Source organism: Colias philodice, chromosome 2 (assembly GCF_061535455.1).
Source record: "Colias philodice isolate Cphi_HAF_F1 chromosome 2, ilColPhil1 Martin Lab GWU primary, whole genome shotgun sequence".
NCBI lineage: Eukaryota > Metazoa > Arthropoda > Insecta > Lepidoptera > Pieridae > Colias > Colias philodice.
In genome coordinates this window covers 4,580,158-4,596,664 of record NC_143087.1, presented here as the reverse complement: position 1 = coordinate 4,596,664, position 16,507 = coordinate 4,580,158, and the positions used below count along the sequence as shown (strand labels likewise).

Sequence of the window (16,507 nt, the reverse complement as noted above, 5' to 3'; positions counted from 1 at the left end):
AACTCCTATACATTATATTAAATACATAATGTTTCTTACTGTAATGCATTTATAAAATTAGCCATAATTAAATAGGTAATTATTTAAATAGTCATAAATACAATTGACAAAAATAGATTCCTTATGTACTGTACTTATTACCTGCATTGTTTCTAATTTAATTTTAACTGCTTATGATTGCTGCCTTAATTCCAAAGATGTTGGGTATTCGTAAATACTATTGTGATATTATTTTTTAATATTTTACTTTTTTACATTATAGTTATTATATGTATATTGTATACCTTTAGTGATTGTATTTTTTATGTTAATAGATTAATAACTATTTAGTGATCAGTCATATAATAAGTTTTAAAACAAAAATAACAGTGGAAATTGAAGTTGCTTTACATTAATATGATAATTGTAATGTGTAACCAAATGTTATATTTTTAATAAATGACTATTCCAATGTTAATAATTCCTAAAATATATAATGAAATGAATTTCAAATCTCAATTTTATAAAAAAAACTAGCGGTCCGCCCCGGCTTCGCCCGTGGTACATATGAAAAATAGATGTTGGCCGATTCTCAGACTTACCCGATATGCACAGAAAATTTCATGAGAATCGGTCCACCCGTTTCGGAGGAGTATGCAGACTAACATTGTGACACGAGAATTTTATATATGAGATATATACCTATTACTACCATTAATATGACAGAAATATTATTCCAATGGAAGGGTAAATTATAACCTTAATGTGATATACCATACTCTGTGTGTATTTTTCTTGTTTATCATGAATTTAACAATTGACTCTTTATTTAAAAAAAAATTAGATAGTAAAATATACCCTATAAAATGAAATTTGCTTCAAGGCCTACCCTATTTAATATACTTAGATTAATAAACCCTTTGCTTGTAATCAAGATGTATCAAGTAACAAATAATTCACATTAACTCCAGTGTAAATACAGAAAATTTAAAATTTATGTTCTGTTATTTTATTTTACAATTTCACATTTAATTAAAATGATGGATAGGTCTATACTTCTCCATCATAGAGGGAAGAAGTCCTGGATTTTCGTCGTGAGTCTTGCAAATAATGCATTAATTCAATAAAAAAGATATACTTTTGAAATAATATTTGGCATTCTAATTTTTCCAATTTAATGGACATCGATCAAGAGAAATTTAATTCCAAAGAAATCATAATATTTATTTATAGAATGATTTATAATGCAAATCTAACTAACATCAACTCAGTTCTTTGTGGTTTTAGGCCTACGTGATTTACTAATTACTTACAGATCTATCAATCAAATCCAAGCAACACTCCAAAACAAGAAATTATTTCCTGTTGGAAATGCTTAGTAATGCAACAAGTGTCACTGTAATTTTTGATAAACCAATAAACCTCATAAAGATTTCTTAGACAAACTGGATAGATTAGATTAACTGAAATTTCTTGAATCCAACCATTTCTAATTTCTTAACAAACAAAGTTGACACCAACAACAAAAAAATATGTTTAGGGAAACATTGTTTATAATGAAATTTTACTTCAAAATAAAAATAATAGATGGTTACTTACATAATAAGTAATTTATTATGATAGGAATCAAATAACCTTTCACATATTAGCTGTTTAATGACAGATTGTTTATTTTTTAAACACACACATTATTATTATCTTTCACTTCAATAACACTTGTGACCAGGTATCTCATTTACTCCTTTTCAATAATTGTAAATCATACTTATTTGTATAAACACCTACGTGCCACAATATTCAAAAATATTTTCTAGTATTACACTTATTAGACAAATACACTTTAGTAACGGCGCATTCCTGGAGGTCCACGACCCGGTCCTCCTCGACCCATGCCAGGTGGGGCACCCATCATGCCCGGTGGTGGGCCTCCCATCATAGGTCCTCCTCTCATTTGTGGAGGCGCCGACATTTGTCCACGGCCACCAGGTGCCATATGTTGTTGCGACGGTCCACCGACTCCTCTCGCAGGTCCTTGAAGACCTGGTGGAGGTCCTCCGAATCCAGCGCCGCGACCTGCCGCACGACCAGCGCCTGGACCTCCAATCGCACCAGGTAAAGGAACACGGGGTAATCCTTCTTCCGGTGGCGGAGGACCTTCGATAGTTAATGAAACAATATTTTCTCCTCGTAGCAATACAAAACCTAGCGTTCGCTTTTCTTCACGGTCCGCGGTTTTACTGTTTTTGGATTTAATTTTTCTAAATTCTTCGCAGTCCCCCAATATCAAATTCATATGTTTATCAAACGCTTTAAACGTACCTATAAAAGTACGAGAATCTTGTAATATCACTCTGACTCGATAATTTATATGCTGTTGCATTTTATTGTTCTTTCCGATCGTCTGAAAATAAAAACAAAATACATTATCCTCTTTAATATTTTCTAATATTCAACGGTTAAAAAGATGAAAAATAAATCTGATTAAATACAAGACAACGTACCATTTTGATTCAGGATTAATGAGATTATTTTAGATAAAATACAAATAAAATTTGTTAGTTAGCGGCAAAACAACAATCTACAACAATGAACAAACATCAGTCAATGTCAAATTTGAAAGTACGCCGGCATTTGTGTTGCTAGATGCTAGTGCTATCTTAAATTCTAAGAGCGAGCGCGCACGAGCAACTTTGTCTCCGCAACAATTTTGTCTCCGCAACTATTTTGTCTCTCCAGCCATGGGCTAGTATGAAAGTGCGCGTACGTAGCGACGCAACTCCCGGGAGACTTTTTTGTCCGCGGGTTCGGAGACAAGCCCGCGACGCAACTGTCGCCCTATCTATTGGTTTCAATGCAAGTGCGCGCACGGCGACAAAAATGTTGCCTGTCGGCGGCCGCCGGCCAGTTGCCGCGTAACCGGCGTAGCGATAATACGTATTTATGTCAACGTATTTATTCTCGTACACAGTAGTTTTAACCGACTTCAAAAAAAAGGAGGAGGTTATCAATTCGGCCGGTATATTTTTTGTATGTATGTACACCGATTACTCCGAGGTTTCTGAACCGATTTACGTGACTCTTTTTTTGTTTGATGCAGAATGGTGTGGGATTGGTCCCATAAAATTTATTCGGATAAGCCCAGTAGTTTTTATTTTGTGAGCATTTTTGTCGGATCTCGATGACTTAAGGGGGCGCATAAAGCAAAATAACCAATCTTCTATTAGATGATACGTGTAATATGCAAGACCAAATCTAAAAAATAAAATATATATATCAAACTAGATGATATGTTCAACGATTCTGTTTAATCAAAAACATAAAATATTAAAATTTACTCGATAAAAAAAAAACACCAAGTTAGCTCTAATTTTCACACTTTTACGTTTTCTACTTGACATGGTAATACTTATTATGATTTTTTTTTTCATAAACAATTATATTAAAACATTTGCAAGATATTTGTCAGAGCATTTTGTGTAATTACTTTTAGTTTTGGTTTTATCTGCGATAAACCACAAACCAAAATCAAACGTTTATCTCGAGAAAAAAAGAGCGCCAAAAGTGGTTTATCGCAGATAAAACCAAAACTAACTAGATTTAGTCTTGCATATTACACGTATCATCTAATAGAAGATTGGTTATTTTGCTTTATGCGCCCCCTTAATTGAAATGTAGCAAGTAACTTTGATTCATTTTCAGGAAACCGATTGAGCTGAAATTTTGTATACGCATGTAAATTGGATAGCGATGAAACATTATTATGAGATAGAGCTGATTTGATGATGGAATCGGAAAGTGGCCATACGAACTTAGTAATATATTGACTCAACTTTATCGAGGTTGAGCTCGTTTGATTCGTGTTGAAAAATACACTAAAAAGTATTAAATAAAAACTACTTTACTTTTTACTATTACGATTACATATCTATACTAATATTATAAAGAGGAAAGGTTTGTAGGTACATATGTATGGTTTTCAGTTTTCTCGCATAAACTGCTGAACCGATTACAATGAAATTTAGCACACATATAGAGGATAACTTGGATTAACACATAGGATAGGTTTTATCCCGGAAATCCCACGGGAATGGGAACTATGCGGGACAAGAGCACAGACCACAACCGTCTCTTCGAAAACCATGTTGATAAATGCAGAAAATTTTAAAGAAAAAGTTGCGTTGCTGTCGCTTTCGTGATCGTGCGCGCATCAAGCATGGCTAGGGTTGCCAACTTTTATTTGAAGAAATAGAGTATATCTGATTTTAAAGGAGGTAAATAAAGAGTAAATAAATATTTTTAAAAATGTATTTTTTTGTACTTTTTGCAGTAACTAAGAATTTTTCATTATTTTTAAATGAATTATATGAATCCAAACATTCCAAATCTAAATTTATATATTTCAAGAGCTCATTTTTAATTAATTTTTAATGAAGCTCGGTTTCTCTCTTCCCGCCACTTCACATTCATGACCGAAAAGACTCTTTCAGTAAATGCTAAAGTGGCGGGAACAGAGAGTATATAGCTAATCATTTTTTTTTAAACAAACAAATTCGTCAAGATATTTTTTTTTAAATAAATTGCCATTTTTCTGCAGTGGACTTTTGCATAAAATCTGTGTTATTCAACAATTCGCCTTGGAGTTCTTTTAAAATAATAACTTCTGAATATAAACTGTCCATGTGTACAAGGTTGATCCAAAAGTAATGATAATTGGGATTTCCTGTGTACATAAAAATATAAAATAACCGTTTCTTGCTTGCTCATGTACTCACTAAGTTATCACAAAAAAATCATATCAATAGGCCACGTTTCCAAGTATTTACATTAATTTCTGTTGGCAACACTAATCTGCTGTACGTCCGCGCTATTCACTGTCCATCTGCACGACGTTCGCGGTGGTGGGGGTGCTTGCTGGATGAAAAGTTGGTCGTGCACATCCAGCAAGATAATAATCAAAGACTACTATATGTATATACTGATAATAATAATAATTATTGACGTACGTCAACGCTATTCACTGTCGTTTTGCGTCGTGCATCGTGTATGATCTATTGCCATTATTATTTTATTATAGTAAATATTATAGCGTTTCAGATTCATGTCTTTTTGTGATTTTAATAAATTTAACCCTTATATAGTTTTAACCCTTTACCCTACACATATCTTTACAACATTTTTGCACGCCTCATAAGCGAAGCGTTGAGGTGGGTACTACTGTCGCTTCGCGCAAAACATCTGATTTTTCAAACTTAAAATGTCTTTATGTATCATACATTGCACTTGTAAGATAATACATACACACACATATTAAGAAAAAACACTATTTTTAACGTTCATGATATTTTTGATGTCATTTTTTTTATTTAAACTAGTTAAAAAACAGTTTAAAAAAGTTCTGTCTTGGACGTCCGTGTGTCTGTATGTGCGGATCCTTTTTCTTGTTAACACGATAGCGACCGATATACTTTACTAATCGAGTCTTTTTTTTTCTCTTACGCTTGAGTATGCTCAGGAATAGAACCCTTTCATTTTTCAGGGCCTGATTCGATGTGGTTTAATTGTTATTAAATAAACAAAAATAATAATTAATAAATATTTATAAAAAAAAATTATGAGGCGTGCACTTTTGGATTTTCCAAATTATTTTTGTTTACTGCAGTTCAGCCAATTGCCGTATATTTTAATACAGTATAATTACTGTATTAAAATATACGGCAATACGATTTCTACGGCAGCTATATTAATATAATATAGCTGCCGTAAAAATCTTATTTTTAATGCCTATAAATACATATGTGTGTTTTCAAAAAAAGGTTAAAGGATATCGGCTATCGGCGTCCGATATCCGATATCGGATCGGATAATGTGAAAACGCTCTAATGCTTAACGTTGAATGTTTCAACAGCTTAAGTTTCAACTACAGCAACGCTTCGCACAATCGAGCATAATGCGCGTGAATTGATACGTGCAATCGATGCTATTGATCGAAATGTTTTGTTTATAAATCTTATATTATCGTTAGTAATATCACAGACTAATAATAATATACTACGTATACAAGTTATATTATTAATTGTTGGAATAATTTTTAAAGCTTTCGTCACACCCCGGACACTCATACAAAATAATTATCGTTTTGACAGTCCCACTGTAGAGACTGCAAATGTGTGTGTTAACGCTTTTTGGTTGGCACATTTGTGACTAGCATAAAAAAAAAATTCACGTTTTTGTGATGAAATACATCCGTAAACAGCACAATATCTAACCATTTTCTACGAAAAACGATAATCACAAATCCAAAATAATAAAATTACTTTAAGTCAATTTGATTAATGTTGTCAATCTTCGTTGCGTATTGTCCTTGCAGAAAAATATGGCCCATTTTAATCTCGTGATTCGCGATCGTTCGCGCGGGGTGAGGTAAGTTTAATTTTGGCGGGAGGCGGAGAGTGTCCGTTCTGTAGCGTTTAGCCTACTATTATGTATTCTGTGCTTTCGTTTCATTGTAGTTTTTGAGGTGATAACAGTCTTTGGTGATAACGTCTTTAAAATCGTTTTAGTCGGGTGACATGTTCAGAAACTTGTGTCACACCAAAACCTCACGAGCGCGATCGCAGGTATAACGAGAGAGAGACGTCGGACCGATCTCCCGTCCCATCTCGAGCGCTGCCACCAATAAGACGTTATCACGTAAACATCTCGATCGTAAACCTACTTTACAAACAACCAATTTTTTTCGAAATAATCAAAGTTAATTCAAATTGTGTTATAAAAATAAATGTAAGTATGGATGAAGGTACAAACATTGACTTTTTTTTATATAAATTCACATTTAAAATGTGAATACAATTTCATTTTAGAATTCGAATCTACAAACAAATTTCTTTACAGGAATATACAATTTGCATATACTTGGTGCATTTGAAAACTAATTCAGCATAATTATTCGGCATTGTGCGCCACTGAGTCGCATAATGCTCTGTAATTCGAAAACTACCATTATGTTACCGTAAAAGTGTAAACTCCGTATGTTATAATTTTCATACATAGCTGAATGGCTGAATAATACAGTTTTTATATGTAGTAAATATGTAGTAAATGTATCTCTTACGTGTTTGAACTTTGAAGGTATCACTACCGATTCTACAAACCTCATTAATATAAAATTATTTTATTGGTTTATTTTATTTGTCAAAATGTTAGACAAGGACCGTTTACCGTTGAGAGACCTCTCGCTCGGAGTGCGTTTGGTTATGTTGCGCCTTAGAGCGTTTTCACATTATCCGATCCGATATCGGATATCGGACGCCGATAGCCGATATCCGATATCGGATACAATTTGCCCTTTCACATTGTCCGATAAAATCGTTCCGATATCATCATGAGTGTTGCCAGAAATTTTTAGAGAAAACTAAACTAAATTGCCAGTTGATAAAAAAAGGTATAATTAAAAAAATCAAATGTTATAAATCATAGTTGTACATGTACATTAAAAATAACTACGATAAAGAAAAACAACTTCAAAAAAGAAAAGTAAAATGTTTATTTAGATGTGCTATTTACTAAATAGTTTTGATATCGGTCATTTGTATAACATAATATACTTATGTTAACACAATATAAATTAAATAAATTTATATCAATACCTACTACAACCTAGTATTAGTTAATAGTTTTAGTAATACCATGGACGAATATAATTTATATTTGTCTATGGTAATACATATTAGTAAATACCTTTCAAAATGTAAATGTATTTTTAGCAAGACGTACTAGTCATTTAGTCATTTTTCTACGTTTTTTCACTACATACATTTATAAAAGTTCATGTAGTACCTATGATAAATTTATTAAGTGATACAATCTTTGTTCACATTTTCTTTTCTTTTTCTTATTACACTGTAATATCCTAAAATAATATTGTCACTCGTTCAAATATATTTGTAATATGATTGTTGTAATTTCCTGTAAGTAAAGATACATAAATTATTTTATTGTCATAAACAATTATTTTAGAATTAAGACTTTTCAAACTTTGTATTCTTTGTTGTAAATTCAAAATAAAAATAAAATCAGTGTGTAATATCCTCCTTTTTTTGAAGTCGGTTAAAAACAAAGCACTCAATGACAACAATACAATAAACAGTACAACCAACATCCGAGTAGGAGGAGGAGCGAGGCAGAATGAGATAAAATAAAGATGTTAGACACTAATGTTTTCGAAGATAGATATTTGAATTTAAGAATGCAATATATTTTTGTTTACTTCAGTTCAGCCAATTGTCGTATATTTTAATACGGCAAATAAAAATACCTGCCGTATAAATCGTATTTTAAATGCCTATAAATACTTAAATGTGTGTCTTCTTAATAAAAAAAAGGTTTCTTTTAATAGAAAGGGTTTTAGGTTAAAAGCAAAGAATTTTTTTAAAGATTGAGCGCCCTATAAGACTGAAAATACACAAACTAGTGCTTTTTTGCTGTTGGTATACTGCCTTTTCGAAAATTGAGTTGGCAACACTGAACATTATCGTCCGATAGCCACTGGGAATATCGGTGTCGGCTCCGATATCCGATATCGGACCGGACAATGTGAAAGACAGGCACATATTTCATACATTTTACTTCCCTCCGATATCGGATATCGGCTATCGGCTTCCGATATCCGATATCGGATCGGATAATGTGAAAACGCTCTTAGTGTTGCGCATATAATATGGGAAAAGCAACCCTAAGGATATCAGTTTAGATCTTAATTAGTTTCCAAATTCTGCTTTACTAATTTAGACATCACCCAGTACCCACATACATATTTCTAATTTCGCCTAATTTAAAATATTATAGGTGTTTGAAAGCAAGCATTTCCGTTACAGAAAATGTAACTGTGCCCGTCTCTAACCCTAGAACATTAACCTTATTTTTCGACGTTTAATACTAACCTTCGTCGTTTCGACTACGCTGTTTATTGGAGGGGATTTAGGGGTTTAATTAAAAAAACATATTTGTAGTTATGTTTTTATTTTAAGGACAATTTATTAATCTACATATTATAAAAATATTTATTTTAAGTTTTAATTCAAAGAGTCATCAAAATGAGATCATATAGTTTACACGCTTTATGAACATTTTTAAATTTTTGAAAAATTCCGTACATATAATATATATCACTAAATAAACTATTAATTACAAAAATAATATCTGAAAAATTAATTCAAAATACAATTTTGATAATAGCTTAGGATCTAAAATATTTGTGACACACATCAAGTTTGTGTTCCCCACACAACGATTTTTTGCACTTAGTGCACCTATTTTTAGTCTACCTTTGCTTTACGGAGGGACATATAGCACATATGTTTATTTTATTTTACTGTGGACATTAGCAGCATTACTTTGCTCAGTCTGATTTATAACATTCACATTACTTCTTCCTGGCATGTATAAAATTTATGTGATTGAGTCCCACAGAGTATCAGTATTGTCATCAGTAATTAATACCTGAAAGATATTGAAGAGGATCTAAAATATCTTCAAAAAAGCGTACAGGCCCACGTGCTATGTATCTATGTTCCTTGAAGGTCTTCTGCTTTGTGACCTTGACTGTTGTGATGACCATATGTGTTTGTTTTCCCAAGAAGAATGGTACGCGATGGTCTTATAATCAAATCGCTAGGGTCAGCTGAAGTGCTAGGTGTCTCGTCTTCAAATGGAACGTGGGGAGATGTATTACTACTTGCCTCATAATCTTGATCTGGAAATTGCTCTTTATTTACAGTAGAAATTTCATCATCACCCTCCGTATCATGCCTCATCAGCCTCAATGTGGTCTTCAGGCTCTCTCGCAGATAAATTTTCCTCATCGCTTTCGACTTCTAATAATAACATATGAATCGTATCTAAAAATTAAATTATATGCACCATTATAAAAGATAAACTAACGTAATTTTAACTTAACTAAATAGTACAAAAAGTTACGTTAATACTAACCTTCGTCGATGTGACGAGCCATGGTTGCTGGAACAGTGCGTGTGGACCTTCCACGTACAAAGCACTACCGTCCATCGCAAGCGCAACGAGTCAGCTGAGATTAGCTGAAGTAAGAGAACCATAACAAAACCATACGGTCGCGAGCCTAAAAGTTATAGCGGTTTTTTTGGTGACGCGTCGTCGAATCGACGAAGGTTAGTAATCTAGGGCTAATCTGATATTGGTTGTACACCCGATTAATATGCGTAGTATACCTATTGGTAGGGATTTTTTTAATAATGTTATCAAACAAAGTTTAATTGTATGATATCTTAATTTTTTTCTAACAAATTTGTTTTAATTGTTAATTTTAATTATTGTTACAAGTGTAGGTTTATAATTACATATTATATTTTGCATGTTGTGTTCGCTCGAAGGCCGTCCAACTCTTGTCACAAAGATTATGATTGTATTTTCACTATTTCTAAATGTTGGAACGTCCAGTTAGCGGACCTAATAAAAAAAAATCATAGAGTAGGTACATAATAAATTGACAATACTTATTAAGTATGTATTAACCTAAAGTGGCTTCCACACGCATTTATCTAGAGGTCCGCCCCGGCTTCGCCCGTGGTACATATTTCGCAATAAAAGGTAGCCTATGTCCTTTCTCGGGTATCAAAATATCTCCATACCAAATTTCATGCAAATTGGTTCAGTAGTTTAGGCGTGAATGAGTAACAGCCAGACAGACAGAGTTACTATCGCATTTATAATATTAGTATGGACTAAGTTTTAAAATCAGGACAGTAGTTCCCGCGATTAGCACGTTCACTTCCAGCGAACAAACTCTTCAGCTTTATATTTAACTCTTCAGCTTCGTATTTAGTATGAAGGTTTAATAAAATAAAAACTAACGAAAATTAAGCGATGCAGCCTTTATTTAAAGTAATATTGCATACCAAATGTAACAGATACATGACAATGTGAATGAAGGATAAGATTTAAAAAAGCATACAAATATAAAGTTTTAGGTAATTTTTAGTGGCTTGCTTAATCTGATATATTGACACTAACACACTAATAATAAGAACTTAATTACATTACACTTAAAAATGACACAAATGCATTCTAATATTATATAATTAGTCTTTTCAATGCAAACATTATGGCGGGATTTTATTATGCCAAAATAACGTCCAGTACCTAGCTCAATAATACAAATTATCATCTAGTACATTTTACCTTACTCCCTAATACAAATAATTACGACTAATACTAATAACCATGCAGTCAAAAACAGCCTTTGAATTTAAAATAAGCATTATTGAACTAAAATTAAACTATCAATTAAAGCTTAATATTGCTATGAGGATTCTGCAGCTGCAGGTGCAAATTGTATCACTGATGTATGACGGACTATCGGTGCAGGCTCTTCTATATGTGGAATAAGTTTGCGTTTCCTGGGTGGGAGAGACGAAGGCGCTAGCGTAAAATGATGATAAACCACCGGATCCGCGGGGGGCGACGGTGAGGGCGAAGGCGTCGGCGAAAACGCGTTCGGTGGAACAACGGAAGTTGGCAAAGCATTTGAACTCGATGTTGCCGTAGCACCCGGAGGGGAAGGTGGCGAGCTCGGCGGCGTGGGTGGTAATTGTTGTAAAGCCGCCTCGACTATATCGCACATCACGTTTCCATTTACTAGCGGCGTAGACGTTTGAGAGTTGGGACCTTGCGCGGAATCGGCACCATGTTCCTTATAAATATGCGCTTCCATTTGTTTCTTAGTATTAAAAGTACCATCACACACTGTGCAGCGGTAACAGCGTTCACCGAAATGTTGGAATCGATGCAATTTCAATACATGATTATATCCAAAGTCTCGCAAACATATTTCGCACGTGTAGGGCCGCTCACCGGTATGTGTACGCGAGTGTACTTTCAGTTGTTTAGAGCAAGTGAATCCCTTGCCACATCCGGGTGCTGGACATCTATAAGGCTTTTCTCCTGTATGCGTTCGTAAATGTATAACTAATTGCCCAGATTGTATAAATGTCTTATGGCAATGCGGACAAGCGTGTGGTCGCTCCCCAGTATGAATGCGTGCGTGGCGATGTAATTTTCCCGAATGTTCAAAGGCAGCACCGCATACACCGCATCGATACGGCCTTTCCTTCGTATGTATTCTTCGATGGACCTGAAGATTCTCCTTCACACTAAACATTTTGTGGCAATACTCGCACTCGAAAGGTCTTTCTCCGGTGTGTGTGCGGTAATGGCGTACTAGCCGAGCTGGTACAGCAAATGTCTTATGACACACGTCGCACCGGTGAGCATCAGCAGCGACTCGGTGGGAACGTGTATGTGCTGTTAAAGCACTTCGAGTTGATAGGGTCAGGCCACATTCTCGACATTGATGAACACGTTCTTCTTCACCTGCAGAATAATAAAAACCACAATTTAATTCATCACTCATAATAAAATACTTTATACCTTGCTTTATACACTTTTACAATTAAATAATATAATAAACGACCGTCCACAGTACTATGTTTGTTGTGGATGTTAAACGCGATCAGGAATATCAGGATGCACAAGTGCGGGCTCGGAGAGAGGTGAGGGGCGCGCGGAGTAAAGCGAAGTGAATGTCCTCAGCCGGCACGTGGAGGCGCACCGCGGTTTTGACGCGTCGAAACCGCGGTGCGCCTCCACGTGTTTGGGCCAGCGACCCCGTATCCGCGCTTTATTACACCCTTCGTCCCGCGCCCCGTAACTTCCATTACTTTCCCTACCATTTCGGTTATAATTTCAAGGGAAATAGAATATAACATTTTAAATATTTCACATAAGTAAATTCAAAACACATCCAAAAATATTTTTGGGAATTAAAAAATAACTGATTCGCAGTCAAAATAATAAAAGCAATACATAAATACACAAACATTTAATATTATTTACTTATTTATTATAATATAATAATTATTGCATTTTATACAATAATAGGCTAAACAATTATTTAATATTTAATTCTAATAATTACGTCATAAGAAATAATCAATCAATATTATTTGAATAATAAATAAAAACTAATAAGATGAAGATGCTCACCTATCATAGTAAAAGTTGAATTTATAATCTTATGTATAGTCCAATGGCGTCAATGTTGGCGTAGGTTGTGATCGAGTATCAAACAGCGAAACAAGCGTGCGTTCCACTGACGGTCCACGGCCGAATGCGGAATTCGCGAGCTAAAGCCACCGCGTTCGTTTCGTGTCCTCCGTTCTCCTCTACAACACTCACACATATACATCTCTGAATTGTTAATACTTGATATATGCGCCTGTGTTCAGTGTATTATTAACGCTTGATGACAAATTATCTTGTATCAATTCAATAGCAAACATTTTAATTAACGTATTGCATTTAACAATTAGATATTTGATTAAGTACCTAAATAGGAAAAGCATTGCCTAAGAGTAGAGCAAGAGTAGAGCATTGATATGGGTAAAGCAAAAAGCACACAAAAAATTCACAACCAATTTTACAAAGACTAGCGACCCGCCCCGGCTTCGCACGCAACAAACGCTACGTCCCGCAATTTTTAAATCGTAATATCTTGGAAAATATTCACTTTAATCATACGGTGTAAAGGGCCATATAGATCTATATTAAATCAACAATGTATTCAAGATATTTAATTGGTTAAGGATTAATGCTGTATTGATTAAAATCGCTTCGAAAATTAGCCATTATATGTCGTAAAAAAAAACTGAAAAAAAAAAGTTATTGTGGGTTATCCATAAGAGATAGACATATACCATCACCATACCACCACGGACTTTTCTGTAGATCTTTTCAATGTGTACATTGAAAAGGTCTTAGTACATTATTTTGATAAAACTCGACGTAGGGTTCAGCCTGCGTTTGCACTTTGCAATGTAAGCGGAAAAAAAATTTAATTATTTTCGACATCACATTAGAAACCTCAAAAATAACAGTACTTCTCCACTATTTAATGGATGTTATTATACATAATATAAACCTTCCTCTTGAATCACTCTATCTATTAAAAAAACAGCATCATTCAAAATCCGTTGCGTACTTTCCAAGATTTAAGCATACAAAGGGACATAGGGACAGAGAAAGCGACTTTGTTTTATACTAGGTAAGTAAAGTATGTATTTAAGTATACGTAATGATGATGATGATTTTATTTGCAAGAGCCAAGAGCCCGAGCCGGAGCGGTTAGGTAGCTGTAGTAGGCAATTCTGGCTTTGTCGCCAAGTAAGCGCCAAGTCCTTATTTACAGTTTTAGCATAAGAGTTTTAGTAAAATAAGCATTGCATAGTAGATAGGTAGGTCTTATTGAAATTACTTAATGTACAAAAATATTTTTATATAGGTAAGTAAGTACCTTATTAAAAATACACTTGCATTGTAAAATAAACACCAATAATATTGTGATAATAATAATAACCCAGTACTTATGCCACACAAATGTATATTGTATACGTATATAACATCTGCATATACGATAGACGACCGCGGGCTTTGTTGAAGGTTGGAGGGGCAGCGGGTAGCGGGCGCGGTGGCAACGGAAGGGGAACTCAAACACGTGGAGGCCCACCGCGGTTTCTACACGCGTGTGAACTCTCGGCTGCAGTGCGCTTGCGTGACTTGTCGGCCGGCTCGCTTCCTCCCGCACTCTTATTATGATGCTTGTATTTTATCTGTCTAGGACAATTCACAATAGCTTACACAACTAGACTGAATATTATGTTGTTTTTTATGAATGTAATTATTTCCTTTTTGAGAACTTCATTAATTTACTTAGCTATAAAAAAATATTAGCCTAGCTACCTACAGCTACGGGCTACCTGATTACTTAAAAGAAGTCGCGTTTATTACATTGCATTGGATTAAATACTAGGTACCTACTCATATTCATTTATAAGTACTTATAATTTACATAAAATATTATAAGTAGGTATAATAATATTTTGTTTAAGTCATAGGCAGTCATTAGGTAGGTACTATACCTACTTTCTGTTTTCATTTATCTTAAAATATGTAAGTGCCTAGGTAGTAGGTACTTTTGTGCCTGATTTAGTAAAAGCTCATTATCACACTGTTTGTATGCATTTCCTGAGAACATTTACTATAGTGGTGTTTATTTTTTTTACACCATATGAAAGTAGAGATTTCAATGAATAAAAGGCACCCCAAGTTTTTGAAAAAAGTTGATATTTGGACGGGTGACTTTTCGATTGAAAATTAGGTTGTTTTTTTGGTATTAATTCAAAATAAGGCGAAAAAATAAATATTTTCAATCAAATAAATTACAGTGTATTTGGGACATAATAAAGTAAGTTTCCACGAAATTTCGTTGAAAAAAAATAAATTTTGAAGTAGATAGAAATAAAAGACCAAAAACTTGGTTTTTTGAATTTTTCACCTAAATTTTTAGGTTATGTGAAAAAATTGTGAATACAAAAGTTGTAGAACTTTTAATTACCAACAACTTTGCCATTGAACTTTTTTCTATAGGACTTGTAGTTTTGTCGGAAATCGAGAGAAACCATTTTTTTCTCTTAAAAGCTCCCCCCTCCCGCTTCCCGAACTCGGATTGACCGTAATTTATTTTTCCTTACATTTTTATCATATTCCCCTCCTTTTCTAATGGGTTTCATCCGACTGCGATTTTTTTTATCTTTTCATTATTTTCAAAGGCTTCTACCCCAGTCTAGTATTGAAACAGTCTATAATAAAACTTCATTTAATGGGATAAGGATTAATATATGTGTATGGATAACATGGTTTGATTACTGACGGCACTTCTATTTACTTTGAAAACGTAAAAAAGTTGTTGTAGTAACATAACTACTGAAGATGGACATATGGTATCGCGGACTTTTTTGTAGATATTGATCCATTCTATAATACCGTAGAACATTTTTTTGTTCTATCTTCAATAGATTCCGCAGCGCACGCGATGACAGCATTTTTATTAAGGATTTTTTTACACCTTGGGTTACAATATTGCATTTTTGGTAAGGATCTCTATTTTTTTTTGAAAATGCAATATAGCCTATGTTGCTCAGTGAAGATGCAGCTTTCTAATGGTGAAAGAATTTTTGAAATCGGTCCAGTAGTTTATGCGTGAAAACCATACATACATACATACATACATACTTACATAATTACAAACTTTTCCTCTTTATAATATTATTATAGTATAGATTACATAGGTAGCACTAGGTAGGCAATAATATTTTATCATCATAATATTGATGTTTATACCTATCTTAATATTGGCTTTTAATTTTTATTTTTTATCAATATTTAAATAACTATCTTTATTATCTAGGTACCGTAGGTAGGTACCTAATCTAAATGTTTATTTAATAGTGCAATATGATACCTAGCATTTGATGGAAATTTTTCTTAGGTACAATCTGGGTACCCATTAATTAGATTCAATAGGTATAGGTAGGTACCTACTTAACTTATAATTAATAAAATTCCTCAAGTAATAAAATATAAATATTCCAACTTCCTATAG

The 16,507-nt window shown here is 33.8% G+C and overlaps 2 protein-coding genes across 2 annotated transcripts; both read right to left on the bottom strand.

Annotated features, from left to right (window-relative positions):
- Positions 1–1,570: 1,570 nt before the first annotated feature.
- SmB (small ribonucleoprotein particle protein SmB) lies at positions 1,571–2,625 on the bottom strand. The gene is made up of 2 exons (XM_089703373.1): positions 2,481–2,625; positions 1,571–2,380 (listed from the first exon to the last, which is right to left on the bottom strand). The coding sequence occupies exons 1-2, from the start codon at positions 2,481–2,483 to the stop codon at positions 1,820–1,822; spliced, it is 564 nt and encodes a 187-aa protein (XP_089559499.1). The 5' UTR covers positions 2,484–2,625; the 3' UTR covers positions 1,571–1,819.
- An 8,243-nt stretch (positions 2,626–10,868) lies between these two features.
- On the bottom strand, positions 10,869–13,203 carry LOC149490352 (uncharacterized). Its single transcript, XM_089703355.1, has 2 exons — positions 13,054–13,203; positions 10,869–12,381 (listed from the first exon to the last, which is right to left on the bottom strand). The coding sequence occupies exons 1-2, from the start codon at positions 13,058–13,060 to the stop codon at positions 11,312–11,314; spliced, it is 1,077 nt and encodes a 358-aa protein (XP_089559481.1). The 5' UTR covers positions 13,061–13,203; the 3' UTR covers positions 10,869–11,311.
- Between the last annotated feature and the right edge of the window lie 3,304 nt (positions 13,204–16,507).